The following is a 26,310-nucleotide window of genomic DNA, read 5'->3' as shown; positions in this document are numbered from 1 at the left end:
ATAACTAATGGCTGCATAGCAAACAAGGACTTTCTGGTGGGAGATGGCATGTTAAGTGTGTTAGACAAGTTGGAAAGGATCTATTTTCTGGCAGATAAAGTAGAAATAATGATGAAGGCCACTCAGATGTTTAAGTTGCTGCTGCTTTTATGGCTTGGAGAAGAAAACATAGCGATGTGGCAAAGTGCCAGCGTGAAGGCACGTACCTCCGTAGCCCCGCTGCCACCATCCCTGCAGGTCCCATCCCTGTGAGAGCAGAGCAGATTAATCTCTATTGCGGTAGATCCCCACGTCCTGAGCAAACTCTTTCTTTCACATGAATTATTCCGGGCTTGAAGAGCTGCAGGAGTCCTGCTGGGACAGTGGGCTGCAGGCAGCCCCAGCCCTCCTGCCTGCCCTGGCTGCCGATGCCTCCATGCAGCCCGGAGTGAAGTGCTTTGTTTTACAGAGCTTGGGAATATGTGTTTTAGAAAGCAATTAAGAAAAATTTCCAGATTTCCTTATTACTTTCTGCATGCGTATATTGTGATTGCTGGAGACCGAGCTATGTGGCTCTTGTAAATGGACATTTTAAATATTAACTGATAGGCACTTCAGATCTTTGCTACAATCCTATTTGGTAAGCAAGTGCTTTACAGGATAATAAGAACATCTGCAATAGCAGAGGAGTTTAAGAGTTACAATGCAGGTTTTTAAATAGCCGCTATCAATTTTAGAGTAGGCTTCCATATAAACTAAATGTTAAACTACTCTTTTTCATTATGAGCGTTCTTCTCCGGAGAATGTTTGCAATTAAATGAAACCAGTTTTTTGTGTGCTTTGTGGTCAGTATAGACTGAACGGAAAGATAAGCATATATCCCCACCTCAGGGACTTGGAAGACTTGTGGCACATTCAGGAGCGCTGCAGTAATTGTTTTCTGATGGCTTTAGCCACAGAGGAAAACGGCTGTTTCTGAATTCCTGCTTATTTCATAATATGGGCAAGACTTTACATTTTTTTCCCTGAACTGTGTGCTCTGAAGTTAATCAAGAGCACCAGAAAGCAAAACACTCTTTCTTAGCATATTTTTTCTGCATAAGGAGAGTGTACCTGCCATTCCCTGCATGTTAAAAGCAGTAAGCTGTTTTTGTTAAGTGTGCAATTAATGGCTTAGTTACGTAAAACAATTCTTTATTTTTCTGCTAATTGGACTTCCATTAATTTTGTACGTACAAGCACAAACGATGGAAATTACTTCTCGAGCTAGTCCTAGGCCGGTGCAGCCCTCGTTCAATTTTTGAAGCCTTTTCTTTTGATCAAAAATCTCGTTTCCCACATGCATAACGACCTCCCCCCAGAGCTGTTCTGCTTCGGCCGCGCAGGCGCTTGCTCGGAGGGACGCTGCCCACATGACGTGCCCACGTGTGTGTGTGCCGTACAGCGCAATCTGCCAGCTGGGCAGCAAGGTGCTGCGTGGGGCTGTGGTGTGCTGGGGGAACCCATTTCTGTATGTTTGCATATATATTTTTTTATATATATGCATCTCTGTGTATTTCCTTGCATCTGGCAAATCCAATGGACTGTTACTAGACATGTCATTTTACTCAAAGCCTATTGCAAACTCTGGTATTGTCATTAATTTGTTTTTTCCATCTTCTTTCTGTATGATTTTTATTTGCCCCCTTTTTTTTTTTTTTAAACAGGACTTGAGAAAGGAAGCCAGTACAGTTTCCAGGTGGCTGCCATGACAGTGAATGGGACAGGGCCCCCCTCGGACTGGTACACCGTGGAAACACCCGAGAACGATCTTGACGGTAAATGCATCTCTTTTAAAAGCTGTTGTCTCCAAAAACCTTCTAGCGTGGAGCCAAGGGGTGTCACTGGGTGTCACTGCAGTAGCCACCCGGGCCGAGGTTAGGGTGAGATGCCCAGGTTCTAAACACCCACCGACAGATGTTTTCTTATACTCCTGGATCCCGTATGCCTTGTGTTGTGTTTCTGTCTTGTCAGCAGGACAAAGGGGTCAGAAGCCTTTGTTAAAATAATTCTATGCCAGAAAGTAGCTCCTGAGCGTCACAGCCATTTGCAATAATAGGGAAGGGAATCTCTAACTTCATAAATGACAAAATGTAATCAATCAACAAAACAATGAAAATGCTACCAACAATCCTAACAACTCACTAAGAAAATATTCACATAGGTCAAATCCGTTTTCCCAGCCTTTATTTGTAGATGTTAGAAATGCAGGTTGGCAACAAAGCTGAATAATTAGTGAAAGATGACGGGATGCAGATACCTGAAAACTGCGGGCTGTATAAATCAGTGCAGATGCTGACACAAAAGGAAGAAAAACACTGAAATGAAAGGGTTAGGTAAAATGGCTGGAATATTTGAAGTAGTAAAGGAATAAAGGAGAGTAATGAAAAAGTCTACCTAAAAAAATTAACAGAGTGCAAATCAAATGGAACAAAGAACCTGACAGATGGAAGTCACAGCAAAACTACAGACAATCCATAAGAAGCATATATGCAGTAGAAAGGAGATGAATAGAAAATAAAAGGAAACTGATGAAAATTGCTATGATTTTTAAAACAAAATAAGTCACCTAAAAAGGATCAAAGGCAAACTGGATGAAAGAATAAATAAATAATCAGTGTAAATGCACCATAGTACTTGATGTTGCCTTTCTTTTGACTGGCAGGATTTCCTTATGATCTCAAAATCAACCCTTGCAAATTGAAGAATTTCTGCCTTTCCCTATTCCAAATGCAATTTTCCAGCAGACCGGGAGCGACTGCAGTGCATGGCAGGCAAAATGGGAGAACCAGTACCTGTGGTTTCTCATCAAGGTTTTAAAGAAGAGATGATGCTTCTAGACACGGTGTAAATACACCAACAGATCACAACATGCCGCGGTGCATGATGATATCTTTCTAATTATGCTTTGGCTAGACAGCAGTCTGAGAAGTGATGCACTGACTAAGAAGTTTTTAAGGTGTAAAAGCTGACTTGTCACTGGTGAAAGTAAAAGATAAATTCTGAACACACCGCAGTATGCAAAAAGAAAGTAACACATTTGAGCACATTCGTTTTGATTTGCATTTAGTACACAATACGTTCCTTTGAAGTTTTTATGCCCAAATACATGTATGCATGCAAAGATGTTAATCGAGTAATCACAGGCGACGCACGATTGAAGAAGATGCATGCAAGTACATTCAAGCAAAGCCATTTTGTTCGTGTATTGTATTTACATGCATTTGCATTTGCAGTAGTGATGAATTATCCTCGTGAAGCTGCAGCAGCCTGATGCTGGGAATGCACCGTGTTGCATACTAGATACAAATGCTCTGATAAACCCTGGGGAAAAAATTACGTATTACTTGTAGCTATGCAGAGTCCTGCAAGTGTCAGCTAACCAGGGAAGGGCTGGAGCACAGGCTGGTGGGTGCAGTTCCCTCTCTGCTGCTATGGCTAATGCAGTTTCTCTTGCTTTCACTGGGAGCCTGGTTGGCATCAGCAACACGAAGACGAACAGTATCCTGGAGAACAGCGTCTACTCCCAATGGATATTCAGTTTAATTAGTGTGTTTTGTTAAAGTGATTAGAAATCCAAACATAGCTGCGTCTTCAAGGTTCCCTAGAAAGCTCACGTGCCTTTACTGACAGCTGGAAAGGTTTTAAATATTTATTTTAAGCTTCAAATGTTGTGCTTTAAAAAGCAAAAAATAGAAATTTAAAGCCGTGCTTTCCCCAAAGGGTCTGTTTTAAGTAATTTGAGCAAGGATGCAAGAGAATGTCTGATCAACTTAGGAAAGGTATCCTGCACGAAAGTGGGTTTGGGATGCTTGGTTTCCGATTACTGCGTTGAACAGATGGAAGCTGTTATACATATTAGATAGTGATATAGTTTAGCTTCAGCTCTAAATTAGTGCTCAAAGAGCATGAGAACCTAGACTACTATCACATTGTAATTTATACTGAAAAGTGATTAGGGAAATAGGTGAACAAAATAGGATGAATAAAAACTACCCTGACTTTGTAAAACATACCTCTTTGAATGTCTAAGAAAATTGCTAAAGTGACCCAAATGTAAAGCATTTTTGAAGCTTGACAGTGGAATTAGGGACCTTTAAGCACCACTAAGCGCAGTATTCTCTGGGTGGAAGACGTGAGTGCTGAAGGCATCACGTAGAAACAGAGCGAAGGACTCGGAGGCAAGTGTGAGCAGACGCGGCATCCCGGGAGGAGATGTCACACCAGGCAGCGACACAAAACTTTAGCTTCCCTTTCCTGGGAACCTAATTGTTTGTAAGGGAAGAGGGTAAGAAATGCAGCACCAAGAAATCTGGTTTCATAGGCAGATCTACTGAGGAGTTCTCCTCCCGTGTGCCAGATGCTGGTCTGTGGGGCTGGCTGACATCCCCAGCTCGTGTGTCTGAGCACAGCATTTGCTTACACGTACCCAAAGATTTCCTGCCCTGAGAACAAGTGATAAACCCTTGGTGCAGTTAAGAGGAGGACTGTAAATTTGGCTCATTTGGGACCTACAATGAAGAACTCATTTGGCTCTTTATGTAGGAGCATGGGATCTCAAGATTGCTTCTCAGAAGTACTTCTGGCATCATGTTCAAGCCAAGGAGAAACAAAAGTAAACTTACTGGTCTAGAACTGCAAGGAAATGGCTTGGCAAAGAAAGCAGAAATACAATATACATGTTTCAGTAAGAGTTTTACTCCTGGATATCTGAGTGCTAGGACACTAAAAATCAGCAAATCCATGTGAAGACTGAATGGTCCATTCGATGTTTGGCTGTATGTTATGTCTGGCAGAAATCCTTACTGTTGAAAATGTGCTTCACTGTAAAGAGAACTATAAAATAGTTTGTTTGAGGGGAAAAAATAGTTGATTCTGACGTTTAACTTTGTACTTTGGGATGTGAAATGCCCAACAAATTCTGAAATTCAGAGCTATTTCAGAACAAGAAAAATGTTTTTTCCAGAAAGTGTTTGAAAGTAAAGCTAATAAAAAAGTAATTAAAATCGCTATATAGAGAAAGCTGAAGAAAAAAAATGCATCTTCAAAGAATAGCTGTGTTTATGAAATGTGAATGTTCAAAAATGTTGTTCACCCCAGATTCATTTTAGAGACTTAATTCACAAGAAGGGTACAAGGAGTTAAATCGCCTTTTGCTTTTTGAAACAAGAAGTCATGATTTCGCTCTGAAATGCATGTTTGAATTGTTTGAAATAAAGAATATGAAATGTTTGAATAAAGTAGTTTACTCAGTTTATTTATAAATGGCTGCCTAGAGGTATCTGTACTGCAATGGAAATCTCTGTGTTGTGTCAGATGTAAAAATTATCATTTGAAGGCAATCGGTTCTTTGAATGCTCTGATCTCCTTTGCTGCCTGAGAATTGCTACTTTTAGGAAGTTCGAGGAATTGCAGTCTTACAACATTATCCAACTTCTCATTTCAAGGCATTAAACTGTTATTTTATCTTTGGAGCTTGTAAGAAATGCTTCTGTCATTTGTTTTTCAAACAGCACTGTTCAGGAATAGCTGCTCAAGTAACTTTTGCTTCTGCATTAAAACAAAGTTTGGGAGTGGAGTGGGGGTAAATGGCACCCTAACCCGATTTACAGTGGCACTACTGGTGCAATCTGTTTCTTCTTTTTGTGAGTAGCGACTTTTCAGTGAATTTTCTTCAACCTTTAAACAAGACCCATGGTTTGCAATTTTCAGGGGTTGAATGCTGGTCTAAGGACTTCTAAAGTTGCTGGGTGTTTCGGGCTGGTAATGTACCAATCAGACTAACCTGAAGGTGCAGCAGGTTTTCAGAGCACCCTAATGTGTTCATAAGAATTCATCTGAAAACACATGAAATACCAAGGACACGTGTATGGCACTGGTTAGTGAAAAGTGTTAATCCTTCATTTTATTACCTTTTCCAAGGTTTTCAGTGGGAATGCTTCACAACTGTGAAGTGTCTTTTGTTGGAGTTTACATCATTTTATATTATTACTCTTTTTTCTGCCCTGTCCTTGTTGTCTTCCATATAAGCTTTCATCTATTATATTGCAAGCCTTTTTATTGGGGCGAAATAGTAACTTGTCTCTTTCTGCTCTCAAAAAGACAAGCTACTGTGCAGCTCCGCTGAAGAGACTTGTGATATGGTAGTTATTGGGTAAACTCAAACAAAAGGCATTTACTCATCTAACCTTTACAGTAAAATTAGGCTAATAGAAGACATATAGACTCCAAGTGATTAATTACTACTTAAAGTAATGAATTTTACCTGGGAATACGTGTAAATAAAATATCTCATTCTATTATTTTGTTTTCAAAACACTGATGTATTTTTTAAAGCAGCTTCAAAGCAAGAGATGCATGTCCAAGAGTTAAAATTCACTTCTTGTTTTCATGGGAAAGAGACAGACTATTGACAGAATATACTAGTATATCGCTAACAAAGTAAACCTTTTTCTTAAATAATCTGTGAACACAAAGACAACTCATACAATCAGCTGTCAGGATCCTGCTGAACTTGTAAATAGACCAGGGAAGAGACAAGTTGTCCTGCTGGAAATTCCCTTGTGCTGAAGGTGAAAAGCACTAGGAGATACTCTGTTTAAAACAGGATGAGGTATATCGTTTCCCTTGGAAGGGAAGGATGTAGCTCAGGAAAGAAATTGCATGTAAGCTCTGCATGTGGCTCTGGGGCACCTGGTTTGTTTTTTTGTACAAATATTTTAATCTAAGCTCAGATCTTACAAATAGTAAAATTGAATCAGTAGAATATTAGTTGATACTTTTTTTTTTTTCCTTTTTGAATCTCAGAATCTCAGGTTCCTGACCAGCCAAGCTCTCTTCATGTCAGGCCCTTGACAACAAGTATCGTCATGAGTTGGACTCCACCACTGAACCCGAACATTGTTGTCCGTGGGTACATCATCGGCTATGGTGTAGGCAGTCCGTATGCTGAGACAGTGAGGGTGGACAGTAAACAGCGTTATTATTCCATTGAAAATTTGGGTAAGTAATTGTTTTCATTCATTTCATTTCATGAAAAGAGGTTTCTCTGAGATTATGCTATTTTTGTAGGTTTATTTTCAAGCTATCATTGGTGCTCCCTTTTTATGTTGCTTTCTTAGACTGTTTCTGCATTCCATTTTACATGTGGTCTTACCTTCAAAACACCGAATACTCTCAAACATGTCAAATCTCCTTGATCAAATCCTCATTTTATTCAGTAGATCCTATTAAGTCGTGAGCTCCTGACTCCCACTTGTGCAGAGAGCTGGACCTAAAGATGTTATTCCCTGGGCTGGCCCCCCCATGTTTGAATTTAATGGCAATTGCAAATCTCCTATTTTGTGTCTGTCAAAATGGTGCCGAGAAAGAGGTGGTTATTCATTATTCATGGCACAGCCGCCGTGACACTTCATCTGAACTCTCAGCATGGTACATAGGGACCAGGATCCTTCCAGTGGTGACAGACCATTCTCCTAGCGCTGGGAAAACAGATCAACGTTTAAAGGAAGTCAAAAAGTTTAGTGGTTTCCGTGTCATTTCTTCTTTAGCACTTTTATTCCAGGTAAAAATGGTAAGTCTTCTGCTTAGTAATCTGGGAAGAATTAGGGGTGCACAGCTAGACTAGTTATCTTAGTTCTGTTGGACCAAAACTCTGATATCTGGGGACAGTTTTCTTTGGAATCTGTGTTTCATAGCACCATGAAACTGCATCGTCCAACCTTTTTGCTGTTTCCTTGGGGAAAGCTGGAGAGCAGAATAAACCGTTTTTAGTGTTACTTCATCAAACTGCCTCTCTACATCCAGATGTATATTTCATGATGGATGTATTTGCAAGGAGTCATGCCTAAACACTCCAAATATTCAGTGGGTTCTACAGAAGAAGGCAGATTTGTAACGTTTTGTGCAAGTGTGAAGTTATTACGCAAAATGGAGAGAGATCTGACTGAACTATGGAAGAAATTTTGTGGAATATAGAGATAAAAGTAATAACTAATAAATGTATGTGTCTAATAAGTAGTGGTCAGGAGTAAATGCTAAGTATTTTTTTCATTCCTAAAGGGATTTAAAGTCTCCCAAGCCTATTTTAAGTTGTTTCATATTTTTAATGAGTTTTCAGTTGAGTCTTTTACCACTGTTGACCCAGAAGTACTAGAAAAGAAAATTATATGGACAGAGTTATCTAAGCCAATGTGCTTTGACTTTGGCAAAAGCTAAGGAGGAGATGCCTACACAGCTCAATTTTATAAAATTCCGTATGGTCAGCTCTCACTAAAAGTGTCTTGATTAACAACTGGAGAATTGTCTTGGGTGTTGTGAAGCTTTAGTGTTTGTTTTCCTTCATGTTTCAAGTGACCAATGGATATATTTGCTCTGATAGCCTCTACCATCAGGAAGATATGCTAGCCACAACTTGCAGATATGAAAGCCTGCTCATAGGATAACTGCAGTCGGTATTTGTGGAAAGCTGATGGTGTACTTCAGCTATTAGAACTGTTTCTGTGGATTAAAGGGGTTCTTCTATATTCTTGCCGGCAGGGAGAAGCACATACAAAGTCCAGCAAGTCACGGAGGGTGTTTCACTAATGTACTTTAATTACAGAACTAACACTCAGATGTTTAGAAGATGTCAAGAAACTGTTGAGCATATCAAATGTTTAGCTATAAATAATTCAGTCACTGAAATCAGGGTTATGGTTTTTTGCTGAACAACCTCCAACAGACTGAGGTTTCATGAAAGTCATTAATTATTCAAATGGAAAGTATCTTTCTGTTGTACATTTTTTTGTTTGATTGAAAATATTCAAAATGTGAGCAGTGTAACTTAATTGTCACTGTCCAGATAAGCCGCATGCACCTGGTCTCTAACTGAATAAGGACACAAGCACTTTGGTCACAAATCCTGACGTGCACATTTTAAATTCGACCTCTCTGAACATTCATATATACGACTTTGAAAATCAATTTCCATGAATAATTGCACTAATTAAATTCCATCATTTAAATATCCACAGAAAACGAACCCCAGAGAGATGTGACCAAGGGCCCAGAGAAAGCTTTTAAAAAATTAGAACAGTTGCCAACACTTCGTACATTATTCACCCACTTTATTAGAAACCATTACAAGAAAATTACACAAAATGATGAGACGGAATTCTTTTACTAATAAAAATACTGTTTTCAATAAGGTTCTGAATCAAAATGTGCTGCTGGCAGAAATCAGGGGAAAAAATATTTATGTGGACTCATCCCACCTGTTGTAAAATTTCCTATGAAACCTGTGCACGAGGGGTGTACGTTATCTTAAACGTACTGTGCAAAAGCGACAATGAAGTCTGATACTTAAATAAATTATGAACTTCAGTGAGTTTTTCTCTCCTCTCCAAAGACCTCATCCCTTTTGATCCTTGTGGCTTTCAGCATTTGCTTCCTCTTGGCTCCCCAGCTCTCCTTTGTCTCGTTAGAGAGGGACTGTGGAGAGGTCACCTCACTTCGCCTCGATCCTGTCTGTGATGTCTGTCGCTGAAAAATTGGGTTTTCGCAGTTTCCCGACGTTCACTGCAGTGCTTCATTTTATTGTTTCTTTGTACGCCATGTTGAAACACGCTGCAAACCTACGTATCATTTAGATTCTGGAGTGGTAGATACTTTCATTAAAGAGCAATCAGATTTGTTTGACAGCAGCTGCCTTTCAGAAATCCTGCCTGACCCTCACTTACAGTCACCGTTTTTTGAACACAGATGCCCAAACCCAATAATCCAGGTCCACATCAGGCATTATTTTGCTGCTAGAAACCCGTGTTGTAGTCCTGCTAGAAATGACAGTGAAGAACTCCTCTGTTAAAACTGGTGCCGTGCCGAGCTGAACGGGGATGCGAAGCGCCCTGGTACATACACACGCGCATGTGTCTGCATACACACGTGCCTGATCTTTTTCCTGGGAACAACTTTTTTTTTTTCTGTTCACACCTGCACAAAAGCACCTCCTGGACGTCTTTCCAAAGACCTTACAGTTGAGAGATTGAGAAGAGGGACGCACTTGTACTGGGTTCGCACGGCAGGCGTTTGGTAGCACGGGGGCTGCTGGGGCGGCTTCTCCTGTGTGCGACAGGGCCAGTGCCAGCGGCTCCAGGACGGACCCGGCCGAGCCCGTCAGCGACGGGGGCAGCGCCTCCGGGGGAACAGAGTTAAGAAAGGGGAAAAAAAAAGGGGCACACAGCAACTGCAGCCGGAGAGAGGAGTGAGAAGGTGTGAGGGGAGCAGCCCTGCAGCCCCCAGCTCGGGGCAGGAAGGCTCCAGGTGCCGGAGCAGAGGGTCCCCGGCAGCCCCCGGGGAAGCCCCCGGGGAGGCCGGCTGTGCCCCTGCGGCCATGGAGCTCCACGGGGGAGCAGATCTGCACCCGGGGAGGGCCCCACGCCGGAGCAGGGGGATGCCCGAAGGAGGCCGTGACCGCAAGGCAGCCCGCACTGGGGCCGGCTCCTGGCAGGGCCTGTGGCCCCGTGGGGAGAGAGAGGAGCCCCGGCTGGAGCGGGTTTGCTGGCAGGACCTGGGACCCCGCAGGGGCCAGGCTGGAGCAGCCTGTTCCTGAAGGACGGCACCCGTGGGGTGCCCAGGCTGGAGCAGCCTGTTCCTGAAGGACGGCACCCGTGGGGGGCCCAGGCTGGAGCAGCTCGTGAAGAACTGCAGCCCGTGGGAAGGACTCACGCTGGAGAAGTCCGTGGAGGACTGTCTCCCACGGGAGGGACCCCAGGCTGGAGCAGGGCAGAGGGTGAGGAGTCCTCCCCCTGAGGAGGAAGGAGCAGCAGAGACCAGGTGTGATGAACTGACCACAGCCCCCATTCCCCGACCCCCTGCGCCGCTCGGGGGGAGGAGGGAGAGAATCGGGAGTGAAGTTGTGCCCGGGAAGAAGGGAGGGGTGGGGGGAAGGGGTTTGAAGATTTAGTTTTTATTTCTCATTATCCTACTCTGATTTGATTGGTAATAAGTTAAATTAATTTCCCCAAGTGACAGTAATTGGTGAGCGATGTCTCCCTGTCCTGATCTCGACCCACAAGCTTTTCTCTCCCAGCTGAGGAGGGCAGTGACAGAGTGGCTTTGGTGGGCACCTGGCACCCAGCCCAGGTCAACACACCACAGTATTGAAAGCTGAAGCTAACAGCCCCCGGGCTGGCTCACTGGCTTTATTCCCTTCCCGCATCCGTGATACGGTTGCCCTGGAAATTCCTGCCTTTGTGATCCCCCTTTGTCTGGCGGTTCCTGACACAGATGTGTGATAGGGTTGCTGTAGCAATTCCTGCTTTTTGGATATGTAACGCTGCAGTTCCTCATGCTGATATTTGTGTGGGTTTTGTTCCTCCTTCCCCAAGTTGTTTGTGCAGCCGTGGGTCATTGTTGGCCACCTGCATGGACATCCTACAAATATGGATGGTTGGGTACAACTGTTAGACATGTCTGGAAATACAGTAATTTGTTGTGATTTTTCATTTTAATGCTAAATTCTATAAAATCTAATCCTAAATGACTTCCTAGTATCATAAACCAAAACTGAGGCAGAGTCAGAAACAAAATGTAGCCCATGCTTTAAGCTTAGGACTGTTTATCTTCTCTGTGGCCAGGTTGTAGAGAAGACGGTAGCTTTACTTGTGATTGTGGTATGTCAGTGTTCGGTGGTGAAACCTTTGTGATAAGACAGAGCTAATGATGAACTCTCTGATCTACTTTATAGATGCTTATGTATTTTACCCAACTTCAGATGTTTAACTGACTCACCTGAGTTTGAGCCATATCAGCCCATGTTCTTTCTCTAGTCCATCAAGCAGGAAAAGACAACAGCAGGGGTTGTTCAGCCCATTCAACAGCCCCATCATCTGATTTTTTCTCCCCATTGACCACGGTGGATGTCCACAGTTGTAACAGCCTTGGTGTGCATTGTTACACATCAGAATTCACCGTTCTAGAGGTGATTATGAAATTCCAAACATCTCTGCACCTTCTGTCTGCTGCTAATGATCGACCAAAAGTGCTTTCTGTGTAGTACTTACTGGTTTTGGGTGGAAGTCAGATATCAAGGTCTCTTTAGAAATCCTATTAGACACTTCACTGCACTTTCGTAATCCGAAGTACTTTTAAAACTCTACTTGAAAGTAGAAGGCTTGGAAATGACGGACAGTCTCCTTAAGTAGATCACCCACAGGGTAAGGATGGAGACCTATATGCTAACAGAGTGGCCTGCTTTTTAATTCCTTTCCTCTTGATAATGCAAGTGTAACACCGATATGCGCAAGTCCTGTGGCAGCTTTGTATCACATTTCAGGTACTTAATTGATTACTTCCTTCAAACAAAACTTTTAAGGACTGAATCACCCTGTACCCGAGCTGTTACAGCACTTGTCTGAGTAGTACACTTCAGCTACTGAATAAATCGCTTCAAAAGCTTGAAGAAAAGTACTCAGTCTTTCATAATAGTGATGGAGAACTTTATTCTGTGTGATGATTGTCTTGAATACAACTATATAGAGGTAACACTTGTACTCTAGAATGAATTAGAGTGATTTTCTCATGACTGAGTGGTCATATTGCCTTGGAGACACTCTCCACAGGTGCAAAAGAATATAAGAATATCCAGAGACTTCAGCTTTGTCAGTGAAGAATTTGTCGAATGTTCTTTCTGCAGGGTATGAAAGATATTTGATGTCAGTCTCATAAATTTCAGGAGCAAGCATCCCCTGCTCTCATTCAGCCATTTCTGTGACAGAGAAATCAGTGCTTGGCTGACACTCAAATGAATAATTCTAACAAGGAGACCCACTACTAGTGAGCCACTTCATTTTCTTTCCTTTTTTATTTTCTTAAATATTTTTTAATTCTTTGCTTGTCACTATAAATGGCAAAGTTATTGGCTGATTAATCGTGGTTTTAACAATATTGGAAAATTCACAGATGCCAATTCTGATCCTTTATGCATAAGAAGGAATGATTTCTGTACTGATCCAACTCAGAAGGCGTTAAGCGTAGTAATGAACTGACTGGGCTCATGCCCATGGAGCTTTGTATTAAAGCTTACTCATGAAATAACAGTTTAAAAGAAAAGGGTAGAAGTATGTGAAGGAGATTTCTATTTACCAATTATGCAAACATAACCCCCAAAATATCTGAAACACCACACTAGCTGTAATAATTTGCATAAAACTTTTAGTAGATCATAAAGCTGTATTTTTAATTAATGTATTGGAAAAATGAAACACGGTAACTTTACCATAGTGTATTCCAATATGCTAAAAACATTATTATGTCATGCTGGGATATTGTGATAACTCATTCTGGGATATTTTAATAACTTACTGGAATAATGGAAATAGGTAGGAGGCTGAAATGAGAAGCGTAGTAGGCTGGGAGTGAGGAGACCTGGAGGGTGACCATCAGCCTCCTAATGCTGCACGGGGTGGCCTCTGCCTTTGCTGTATGTTAGTGATATCCCAACAGCAAAAATGCTCTAAAAGAACATTTGAATAGTAACAGCAGAATAATTCTGCAGCTGGTGACAGGGTGTTTGCACTACGTGAGGGAAAGCAGAGAGATGCAGATTTGGAAACCTGAGACTCAGTTTTAAGCTGATCAGGAAAGGTCCGTAGTAATAATTCCATAAAATGCCCTAAGTCTCTCCATGAGAAAATGTGGATAAAAATTACTATTTTAGAAATATTCAAACCATTTACAAACTAAATACAAAGGGAGAGCTGTACTAAATTCCGGAGTCTTAAAGAAATGTGGACTTTCTTCTTCAGAGCTCATCCCTTCCTCCCCACTTCTGCATGTGAGAACAGAAGAACAAGGCATAATTTTAGAAAGAGTTTTTGAGTACAGTTGCCTTTATGTGACCTAAACAAAAGCTACGTTCATCTGCCTGAAACTGTAGGAACTCGTATGCACCCTCTTGAAAGACTTTGATTGGGAAGCTGGAGTGCACATCTTGAAATATTATTTTCATGTTTCTTTTTAACTTGAACCTTTGATCCTCCTGGCCCAGCAAGGAAAGCAAAGTGCATAATAGGCAGCAAAACCTAGCAAAGACTTTTCAAAGTTACTCCCACTCCTCCCATAAAGGTGGAAGCTATGCACATCTGAAAATTTTAAGCTCCGAAGAGGAAATCTAATGGATGTGAGCAATTTCTGCTTAATTAGTAGTTTGGAGAGTTAGAGCTACCATATGAATAATAAGAACCTATTAACAACTCACACCGGTAAATCGTTTTGTAATGCTGGAGGCGGCTGCATGGTCTCCCCTGGTCTATACGGACTGGTGCAAGGGACTCTATACAGCACGGCAAGAGATTGGCAGCTGGAGTGGTCTTGTCTTTGCGCACCTTGGTGCAAGCGTTACTGTTCAGGTGATGCACTGGAGTTTTGGGTTACACGAATGTCGAACTTTACAGTTCCCTGTGTTATGCAGGGAATAAAACTTTTAAAAAAAAAAGATAATTACAAGTGACAAGAAATGAGGATAACACTTTTAGATCTGAACTTACATTTTAACAAACATACCAGTAGGAATACAAAGGGTTTCATCAAATTCACCTTCATCTTAACTGCGGATCAGATTAAATTTGACCCTTATGCATAGATGAGGCAAAAAAGCATTTTGTTTTATTGCGAAGGGATGGAAAAAAGGTTCTTCATTTTCTTTAATCTTTGCAGATGACAGTTGTGGATTATAAAAAAGACATGAAAGGGAACAAAAAAGCTTTTTAATGTAGTTTTAGGTTGTTTTCTTCCCTTTGCATTTTTAATACAAAATGGAGCAGTGAAAATCAAACAAAAATATGTTAAATTTTATGCATCTCACTGTTTCCCTCATAGATCACATTAAAGCACAACACTAACAAGTAAAGGCACTTTGACACTCCAGGGACTGTTCATTTTCTTTCTTGCCTTTGAAAACTGACTGTCATTTAAAGAATGCTTCCATTTCTGCAAATACCTCATGCAACAATTTTCTTTCATTTCTTCCTGGCTTTGCTTTGCTTACAGAGCATGGAGAAACTACTCACAAGAAAAGGGTCAGTTTGAGATCCATGCACTATTTACGTTACAAACAGATCTTGCATAACTCCCCAAATCAGATATTGTGTAGATTTTAAAAGTGCCCTTGTGTTAAAGTGAATTTTAGCCTGCCCATATACCACTATATAGGAATCTGCTCATGCACTTCACTCTGGCTGACTTTCTGTAAAGCATTTTAGTTTGTTTACACCTCAATTCTCCAGCTGTAAAAAATAGTTAAAGAGGCTTCCCTGACAAAATGTTTAGGAACTATTACAACAGATGGAACAAAAGAGCTCAATATTGCTCTTCGTTGGTGAAGAAGAGAATGCCTAAGAATAACTCATAATCCCAAATTATGATATAAATAATACAGATAGCCAAGAATATTTTGGGTTTTATATTAATTCATCAACACCCCCCCCCCCCCCCCCAAAATGCTGTCTTACAAGGCGTAGTTTTCAGGGAAAAGGATGGATACGACACTGTGCTTTGCCTTCCGGAGTGTTAGCGATCTCTCAGTTGCAGATGCCAAGGAGATCAAAACAGCTAAGTGACCCAGGCTTATAGGTGCGTATTTGCTTGGATGAAAGACTTAGTTTTTGCCAAGGAAAACAAAACCTCTCCTCATGGTGCAGCCTTCATTGTTATTTTTTCTGTACGAGTGCCTGAAGAAACCTTGCCCACACACAAGTTAAGCCTCCTGGTACATTAATGGTGTTTCCACTAATGTCAGGAAGCATCTCAAGTCACATCTATTCATTTTTTATTCATTTGTCCATATGACTTACACTTCATTTTCTGCTACACTACTTTACTTTTCTTGAGTTCAGTTGCATTTGTAACATCAATAACAAATGTATGATACGCATAGGGATTTTTTTTGTTGTTTTGCATCCCCACCGACACAGAGTGCACTGAGCTTGCAATGCACCACGGGAGTTGTAAAGGTTCACATCTCCGCAGGAGACAAGCCCTATTTCTAAGCATGCTCAAATTACAGTCTTTGCTTAAAAAAAAGCCCTGCATACTTTGTTATAATGCACACAGGACATAGCTCACAGGAGAAATCAGCAAGCAGGCATAATGTATGATGAGATGACATCTTAAAAACAACTGTAAATATGGATTTGCTGTTCATCTCCTGAACTACATTAAAATAAAAGCACTTAACAGATCCTCATTATAAATTCTCTTTGCTCCGATAAACACTTTCCCTAGTGTTTTAAAAGTTAAGTGTTTCCAGAATCAACCTGAGTACCTATAAATATACAGGCACCCCCAGAATAGTGAGGCACATCATTGCCGTCCAGCTGCAGCAACCTGTTTTGATGCCATGACCTTCACTGGTTCACTGCAGGGCCACATCCTCCCTGCACTGCACAGTGCGCCCACCCAAAGGCTCCACGGCTCCAGGGTAGGTCTATGTTGACTTCTGGGGATGATTCACTGAGAGATGTCTTGCCCAAGGACACAGCCTGTGAGAAGACAAGGAGATCCAGTTGCTGCAGGATGCTGCTGGAGCTCACACTGTAGCAGAGTAAGGCGAAGTCCCAGGTATTGCCGCCTAACCAAATTTTTCAGAGACAGCTGAGTCCTAGTTTGTCATCCAAAGAGCTAGAACATGCCCTTAGCAGTTGTAACAGATTCAATGGTGACATTGTATTTAAAATTACAGGTTAGGTTGTATTTGTTTGAAATGTAGATGTGTAGGACCCCCCTCTGTCCCACGTCCCTCACATCTCTGTGAAGCAGATGGGCAGAACTGTGCTCCTCAGGGACAATTTTTAATTAAATATAGGAAATATTTTAAGCATGTCTACGTATTAACATATCTTTATTATTTGTGCTACAGTAATGCCCAGAGGTTTGAGATAAAATCAGGGTTTCATTGTCTAGTTAACGTAGAAACATATTGTAAGACTCTACTTCAAAAAGCTTATAAGCAAAAGACTAAAAGAAATAGAAAAAAAAAGTTAATACCATATGGACTGGAGACACACAAAAAACGGTAACTTGTCCATCATTTCTTGAGAAGCTTGTGACATACTGCGGATGTGAATCCAAGTTTCTACTGTTCTCTATATTCACTCTCCAAACAAATGTTTTTGTCTGAAGAGGGGTTTTAACATTCAGGTGGGAATTTTCCCAGCCCAAAAGTTTCAGATTTTTGATGCCTCAGTCAGCAATCTACATTGCTCTTTCAGATTCTGAAGAGAAGGAATTGATTTTCACGAGGTACTGGTACTCCTGATGCTTAAAAAAGATGTTAGTTAGCTGACTTTGTTTAAACATTGGATGAAACCTTTTGGCATGGAAAAAGTGTGCCAATTTCCAAAACTTACATTTTGTGCTTTTCATTCACAAAGAAGATATTAAGCCCATCGTCTCTAACCTTGGAAAATGCATTCTTGAATTTTACAGCATTTGAGACGTTTAACTTAATTGATCAAAGTTCTTCTCTGTTATTATGGATTGTGCAGTTTACCAGAAGATGTAAATACATGCTAATTCTGTTGTGTTAGAGAAAGGATAATTCACTGGTAGGTCTCTTATTTCATTGAAAACAATACATGAGCTCTTTATTACCCATTTTAGCCTTTCTGATAGTGACTCCTTTCCGGATTACCTGATACATTCAATGAAGTAACGAAGTAACATCACAGAAATTATCTCCTCATCCACCACTGACATGCTGCTGTTGTTGATGTACAAAGTGCCTAGAAGGAATAAAACAAAACTGTTTTTCTCTAGCTGACAACATAGGAGAAACACATTTGGACAATTTCACCATGATAGTCTATTCTAGTGGAATATTTATAGTTACATTTGCTAATATGATTAAAAGATATTTATTTTTTTAAAACGTGGATATAATTTCCCTAGATGGTGCTAAAATCTGCTTCTAAGCTTTGCGCTCCAAGGCAAGTGTATGTTGTCCAAGAGGTGGAATACAGCACTTACTGTTTCTTTCAATGGGGTTTAATCTGCTGGCCATTAGGTGCCCAGTGGATATTTGTAAAATCAGACTCAAGGCACCGTTCTTTTTGGGTGCTGCTGTACAGTCCATTTCTTGAGGGTAATTTCTGCTCATCGGAGGCTTCTGAGCCCCAGGCAAGACACCGCTGATGCTCTAATGTCATACGTGGCACGGTTTATTATGCCTGGATATCTGACTAGCCCTGACAAATTGTGCTCTCAAAGCACAATTTTATTTAGTAGTCTACTAAATGCAGAATGTTTTCTCCAAGGCCTGACCCAAGCACCCTCCCTTGTGAAGAGATTCCTCCTGAATTTGCAAGGAAACCCCTCAGATTCCCTCTGAGCTGTCTCGCACAGCAGGATCTCCAGCAGGATCTCCACCCGCTTTGGGCTTGTTTGTTGTGGCACTGCTAGCTGAAAACTTGGGCTCCTTAAGGCATATAGGGTGGTTTCCATTTTCCTGGGAGCGTTCCCCAGCCCTGGCAGTCCGGACGACCACAGCCCTGGCTGCAAGCCTCCATTTCAGGCCCAGGTGACAGAAGTACACCACATCTGACCGTGATGTTGGAAGTGCTTTTCTCTCTTGATTCCTCAGAATTCAGTAACCCTTGTCTGCAGAGTTTATACTTCAATTTGACATTTGTCCTATAGATAGATTACCTTTTCCTGGCAATAAAGTAATGTTACTAAGTCTAGGAACTGGTATTGGTACTACTGATTGCGAGGTGTAATGTCTTCACAAACCCGGACAGGAGTAAGTGAGGCTGTTCTTGCGTTGCTTTTTGAGATAATTGTGAATGATGGCTTTTCTACCCTATAGAGGGTCTTTCAGCATCAGTGGCAATGGCAGGACGCGCAGGGCATAGACATAATTCTCTTGAAGACCTTTTCTACCTTTTCTCTTTTAACAGCATTTCCTACAGGGTTAGTCTGCTTACAACAAAATCTAGCGTTTGTGTTTCTGCTCCTTTCGTTGCTAATAAAGAGAAGTCAGTATGCTTTTGGTGAAGCAAAGAGCGAGAGCAGCAGAGAAGACAGAAGGCTCCAATGGCAGCAGCTGGCTTAGAACTTCTTCCTCAGCTCAGCATCAAAGCCAGGTTCCTGCTCTCATCATGTTTGTGTGAGCAGGTTTAATTATCACAGAATGACTTAGGTTGGAAACGATCCCTTGAGTCATATGGTCCAAGTCTTTCTTCAAGCAGGGCCAGCTTCGAAGGTAGCTCTGGGTCACACCAGCGTCATCCGCAGCTGACTTCTGAGCACCTTCCAGGATGGGTGTTCCATAGTCTCTCTGAGCCCCTGCCTCAGTGCTTGACAATCCTCATATTTTTTTTTTTTCCTAATAATTAATAGGAATTTCTCTTGCTTCTATTTCCACCCTGTCCTTTACTGCAAGACATTGTCAGGCCCCATCTGTTTTGACAAGTTATCTTTGTTTCCACTTTGTCTACAGGGAGGCTATAGCTCCTCATGACGAATACCTTACTGCTGTATCTGCTATCCCAAAGGTAGACTCCTGTAGCGCACAGTTAAAAACAGCTTAGTAAGGGAGAAAAAAAAAGTGCGAAAGATGGCAGCTTTCTTCAGCAAGCTCTGGCAGGGTGAGCACGTTCTTATTCTGTACTCATAGGTTCACGCTGGTGCTCAAGCAGGGTAAAAGGGATCAGATCTCAATGAACTGCTGCTTCGCTTTTGGTTAGAATCAGAAGAGGCACTGACAGAGGTGTTGGGAGAAGATTATTGAATGTATAGCTTATCTTTGTCGCTGTTTTATTTGCTACATTGCATTAGAAAGAATTCAGATGTTTTCAAGCACAAGACAGTAGCTCTGAGTGGGATGACCAATGTTTTCATGATAACCAGGAGACCCCATCTTAGCTTTGGTTCTCCCAGGGTACCAATCCGTAGAGTACTCTGCAGGTCCCTCATGTCAGGTAATTGTTAAAATGGGAAATGAGAAGAGGACTTGAGAATGAATTTTTATTTGAGAGATAAAGGAGCTGACCTGGAAAATCAGCTGAGTGTGCTGCCCTCTTTCCAGCACTGTAGTTTAAGGTGAGGAGCTTTCCTTGAGTTGGAGTTCACATCTAGTTGTCCAGCATTTATTTTATGTTTATAGTTTAAAGAGAAAATTAAATTATACATGAAAACTCAACATTTGTTAAAAGACCCTATGTAATGGCTGTAGAGATGTCACAATTTTACCCTCTTAAAGAAGATAACAGCTGTGGTATCTTGAATGAGTTGGTATTTGTTGATTATTTTCTTTTTCAGAACAATATCTGTCAGTAGAAGAAATCGATTTTATTCATGCTTAGTTTGAACTTCTTGTATTTTTTTTTTTTTTTAAGTTGAACTGCAAAATACAACTTTATTTCCAGAACATGTTCCACACTGACATGGGGATTCCTGGTTGATGCTGTAATTAAAGCTGAATTCTTTGCTCAGCTTCTTCAAAGGCAGGAAGAGATTTCTTCTGCCAGAAAAAAAAAAATATATAATTCACTCCTTCTCCTGCTCCAGAATAGCAAATAAAAATGGTAACATCATTGTTATAGAGTTACGTTCCTCACTGTGATGAATGGGAGTCGGTGGAGAAAAATTCAGAATTTACCTCTGAATTTTTGCAACTGCACTGCAATTGTCATCTCTAAAGCCCCCATTTCATTGTTTCTTTGCCTTGTTTCTACCAGGGCGCTAATGACCCCTCTATTCCATTAGTTGCTATGCTTGTTAGTAGGTTTATACTAAAAACCTTCCCTCATTTGAACTCCCACTCCAATCAGTGGCATTTTACCAAGAAGAGCACCAGAACAACGCCGTAAGTATTTTTAATGTACAACGCAGCTCAAAAAGCAGCTGTCTGCCACATCATAATATTAATGCTTTTTCCCTTTTTCATTGTATTGGACTAAACCAAACTCTAACGCTGTGTTCAAACACCGTACTGTTGGAAATTGCCTTTTTACCTTTTGTCTAAGACCCAAGCAAATATTTATTGCTCCAGTTAGCAGCAGCTCAAATTAACCAACTGAATTTTTCTTGTTTTTAACAGAAAGCTACAGATTGCGTCTTTATCCCTATCTTAGCTCATTTTTGCAAATGTAACCTTACCCAACCTAGTTATAAGCATAAATCACATGACAGTCTGTTCAATTTATAAAATTTGTTGGGCCATATATTGTGCTGTATGGGCAGTTGTAATGAAGTATGTGCTATATAGTCTCCATTTTTAAATTTTCCATGAAATTATCACATTTTTCCACCTAATTTATCAGTTTCTGTGAGTATGTTTTTCATGATCACAATAACAGTAACTCACTCATTTTGCTTGTTCATTATGGGGAATTCACAGTGTATTTTGATTAGATGTGACTGTTCTGTGAGGTTTTGACGGTAATTCCTAGAATCAGGTTTTTCAAGTAATCTTTCACATTTTAAAAAAATTATTATTCAGGGTGACATTCTTGTCTGACTAATGTCTCGTTATTTTAAATTTAAGCCAAGTGAAGTCTGGCTGTCCGTGCTCTGGCCATAATCAGTGGAGATATGTACCAACCCTTAGAGGCTGATTCATCTCATATATCTTAAATACCTATCTTAGCTTGGGATAAATTGTCCTTCAGAGGCGCTTGTCTTCAGTCACTATAGGGACAGCCCTTATAAACTAAACCACAGGTCTAATTTACAGCAAGCTGGAAAACAATAGGATGAATACACTGTCCATCTCCAGCTGTCCTCCTCAATACAGTCACCGAGTTCACTGCTGGTAATAGCAAATACCTGGTACATCTCAAAGTCCTAAAACTTCATCTTCTGGTATTCTTCCCTGCGTTTCCCCAAGTCTACCCTCATGAATGGTCTGCATCAACCCCTTGCATCACTCTGCCAGACGTCTTTCAAAATTCCTAAACAGGCACAACAGCTGGGACATGGGTAGAAGGAAGAGATGGAGCCGGTCTAGACCGCGCATATGAATTTCTTTTTTCTTCTGCAGAAACTACTGCATGTGACATTATTAAACTCTCAGCTAAATAACGTCTCAATAAATAAATCTCTTTGTGGAATCTGGAGAGTTACAACACTAAGTTAAATTAGAAATTAAAAGTAGTATGCTAATATAGTGGCAATCATATGAAAATATATACTACATCTCTGTGAATACAAAAGAATTTCCTTATGACTGATGATATTGCAGTGATACCAACTGAATTAATAACTGTACAATACTTAGCGCAGGGAGTTATTGATGCACCAGTCATTCATTTGGCAATTTTTACAGTTTAGCTCTTTTGTGATAGAAGCACAGAAGTCACCTGAATATTAAACAAATATTTCACCATTTCTTCTGGATGTAAAATTGAGTACAAAATATGTGGGTGGAAAGGATATTAGTAACAATATTCAATAAGTACTTAAAGATTATTTACTCATTTTGGATTCCATGTAATAGTATTAATCATGCTGAGCTGATTTGGTGTTAATGTAGATGAAATATGTAATTCTGCACAGGTCTTTTGCAATGTCACGTTAATAAATGCCTCCTCACATACAAACATTTGTTATTTTTCAGTAAAGAACTTTGAGGAGGCAGTTCCCATCTTTGGCAGGTGTATGAGCGCCCAATGTATTCAACTGCAATTTTCTGTTGTACAAATAGAATTAACAGCTAAAAAAAAAGTAGGGGGGTGAAGCAATTCATATGGAAAAAATCAGGAAAATGGATTGCCGTGTTTTTCTCAGAAAACAGTAGCAAAAAACATCGTGGAGCTGACGTGCTCATTTCACTTTGTTTTCATTTAGGGATATACCTAGAGTAGCCCCGTGGTAAAAACCAGCGCAGCACGGCCGTGCACCCAGAAGTTAATTCCCGTGTGTTATTTGTTGTCTTCCCCATCCTTCATGCTTACCGCATAGCGTGAGGAGTTTTCAGTGAGGTAAAAAGTGGTTAAATGGCTATTACCGACGCAATTCTGACATCAAGAAATTAGTGAGGGAAGCTTTTTGCTCAGCATCCAGAAAGCAATTACCAGGGTGTACGAACCTGAATTCCAGCCAAGCAGTGCTGGAGAGCTGGATGCCTGCGGTTCACTGGTATGAATTTCAGGATCCCAAGGCAACACATCACTGGTGACCCTCAACCGTCTCTTTCCACATCATCCCCGAGACAGCAGCGCATCCTCGTGAGGGGCTGTGCAGGGCTGGGTGCCTCCCTGCCCGCCGGAGCTCAGCACCACGGCCCCGGCTCCGTCCGGCAGCGCACCAGGAGCCAACGGGAAGGCACTGGCAGCCTGCAGCATCCCTGGCCTCCGTGTAGCGCTGCACGTAGCCCCGCATCCGAGGCGTCCTCTGCTCAGAGCTATGGGTCAGGAGTTACGGCTGATGCGCAGAGTTGATTCCAGGTCTCTCACGCAGGCAAAACTGCGGATGATCTAAAGGAGAACTTCAGCTCGCTCTTGATGAAGATAGCATAAATAAAGCCTTTGGAAGGGAAACAAAATGATGGGCAGCAGTTGTGCTCCTCACTTAGTTTGAACGAGCGTTTGCTTAACTGTATTTTCTTTTTTCTTCTTTTTCAGGAAAGTGCTCGTCCATTCTGCATCCCAGATCTGACTTTAATAGTCTGTGCTTTGTTTTGCCTTATTTGTTTTCTCCTGCAGAGCCAAGTTCCCATTACGTGATTTCCTTAAAGGCCTTTAACAACGCAGGCGAAGGGGTGCCTCTGTACGAAAGTGCGACCACCAGGTCGATGACAGGTGAGTTGCAAATGCTGGTTCATGATCTGCTCCCCATCAGTGGGCATTACCCTTACAAAGGGGCCCATTAGGCAAAACATATTGGTCAAGGCAAGGGAAGAAAAGAGCTCTGCAATCCTCCAGGTCCCTGCTCGAATAAATCAGCTTCATTTTCCACTTTATTGTAACTGCACAGATAGAATCAATTATTTACCCTTTCCTGAAAATGGCTGTATAAATTTAATGGGATGCTCACAAGTGCTTGCTCTTTGGTGCGGGTTGGCTTGGAGAAGCACGATTCCTAAACGACTTAAATATTTAAAGATCAGGGCAGAATAGTGGTGAATAGCTTTGCTGAATTAAGCCCAGATGAAATTATTTTTGTTTCCTTCATTTTTAAAGCAGTTTACTTTAAAATGAATTAGTTAAAAACACACTGTCATCATGCACATTTAAAGAAGCATGTAGAGGCCTTGCAAAAGATGAAGGAACATATTCCTGGTAGGATAAAGCTCACAGAAGGGATTATGGAGCAGGGTGCTTTTAGGTAGCTGTTTTTCACAGGTGCATCGTTGCAACACTAGTGAAGTTATAAAATCAGAATTATTCTTCTGTGGCACTGTCTTCCGTTACTGCCTCGTGGTTTTTCTGCAATCACTGGTGTGTGAGTGGGATTGATGAGGGGTTAAAAGAACAGAACTGAGAAAAAAAACCATGTGTTTTTCCTCTGGAGTGACACCATCATTTGGTGATGTTTTTTTCTCGTGTTTCACCCATGGTGTTCAGAGCTGCCCGGGAGGGGAGCTGTGTCACTGAGAGCAAACCCGATCACTGACACTGGCTTGGGTGGACTACGAGGAATAAATCAACCAAGTGGCACTTCTGTGGCTCTACAAGGAAAAACAGCTTTTATCCATATGGTTTTGTGAAGTATTCCCATAAGAAATCTTGGAAAGTCAGAAGGAGAAAAAAAAAATAAAAGAGATTAATTACACAATCAAGGGTAACTGTAACAAGCTACATTAGATATAATAAGAGTCAGGGAACTTCTGGCTGAAAATTATTAATCTTCTTGTCTGGAGTCTACAGAGGTCATTCTTGCTGAGTGTGTGTCTTGTGAAATCTTTTTCCAATGAGTTTGCCTCGGGATCCGTATATACTTTTGTTTTTCAGTTTTTTATTCCCTGTCAATTCTATTTAAAAATCACCCGGCTGGCCTATGGGATTTGATTTTATGTCTGTATATAACCTCTCGTAAACGAAACTATATCCAGGTTGAAAAAGGTAATTAAGGCTTGGGCTCTGTTTTGGTGAACCGACCCAATGTTCATCTGCGAGCAGTCCATCTCAGTGCTTCTGTCTTATTGCTGAGAGACGTCCGTACCCGGAGCTTCCCACCACCTCCCGCCCCTGGGATGCAGCCTCTGAAAGGAGCCAGCAGCTTGGGCCGTTCATGGAGGAACATCTCAAAAAAGGCTTTTAGCAAAGCAGGAAAACACAGCGACTGTGTTCCCTAAGCAGTGGGTGAGCTGACACACCCTAGGCACCAAAGAAAAGAAAACTGTGTCTTTGTGCGTCCCTTTAGCATATACATGGACATACTTTGGTGTCTGCTTGTGTGGATACGGTGTGCAAACTAAAGTTATATAACACATTCGCAAAACAACTCCAAAGACAGCAAGAAGCTATTTTCTGTCAAGAGATTGTAATTTCCAAATGACAGATGTCCACGCATAAATAATAGCAAATGAAACTTTGGTGGAAAATGGAGGCGGTATTTAGGGACCTATTTTCAGCCACCAGTGGATTATAGACGTTTCCCTCTTCCTCAGGTCAGTGGTGACGTGTTTCAGAAACTGAATTATCTTGATTGATTGAGTCTGGCCATTTATTTTGCTAAACCCATCCTCTCTTCATAATCTGCACTACAGCAGGACTTCGGTTTTGAGTATGGGAAAGAAAAAGAGAAAAGAAGTGCAATATTTGCTAAAATACCAAGTCGGCTCCAGTCACATCAACTCCCATCATTAGTTTGTAAAAAAAACCCAACAGAAACAGGTATTGCTCACCTTTTAAAGTTTACAGCCAATTCTCTTGGAAAACTTCATTTCAGGAAAAGAAACTGTTACCTTTCAACTTGCAGAAGCTTGATTCAGCAAGTTGGGGAAAAAAAGAGATTCATCTCCCCATTCCTCCCAGCATGGGTCGTGTGTTTGAGTTTTGGATCACGCCAACAACAACCAGGTTGATTCATTTCCTTCAACACTCATCTTCAAACTTCTTATAAAGCAGCTTCTGATGAAAGCAGCAACACAAGAAGCAGGTTGAACTTGCTTATCATACATTCTAAACATCCTTGTCTCCTCTGTTTTTCCTTCTGAAGGCTGTGACCGCCCGAAGTTCTGAATAATGAATTACAAAACTGTAAAACAGGAGTGATCAAAGAGTGTCAGGAGCTGGAATTGCACATGGAATAGACAAACTGTAGCAACTGTCAGTGAGGAAATATTAGAGTCATTTATGCTTTGATTAATTA

The 26,310-nt window shown here is 41.2% G+C and overlaps 1 protein-coding gene across 1 annotated transcript in view; it reads left to right on the top strand.

Annotated features, from left to right (window-relative positions):
• The window catches only part of DCC (DCC netrin 1 receptor), a 593,712-nt gene that overhangs the window by 501,446 nt on the left and 65,956 nt on the right, over positions 1-26,310 (top strand). The window contains 3 exon segments of the mRNA XM_082013714.1: positions 1,686-1,796; positions 6,826-7,020; positions 23,700-23,795. Coding sequence (XP_081869840.1) covers positions 1,686-1,796; positions 6,826-7,020; positions 23,700-23,795 — 402 coding nt within the window.

This window comes from Phaethon aethereus (assembly GCF_964289735.1).
Source record: "Phaethon aethereus genome assembly, chromosome: Z".
Classification (NCBI taxonomy): Eukaryota; Metazoa; Chordata; class Aves; order Phaethontiformes; family Phaethontidae; genus Phaethon; species Phaethon aethereus.
This window is presented reverse-complemented; position numbering and strand designations above follow the sequence as displayed.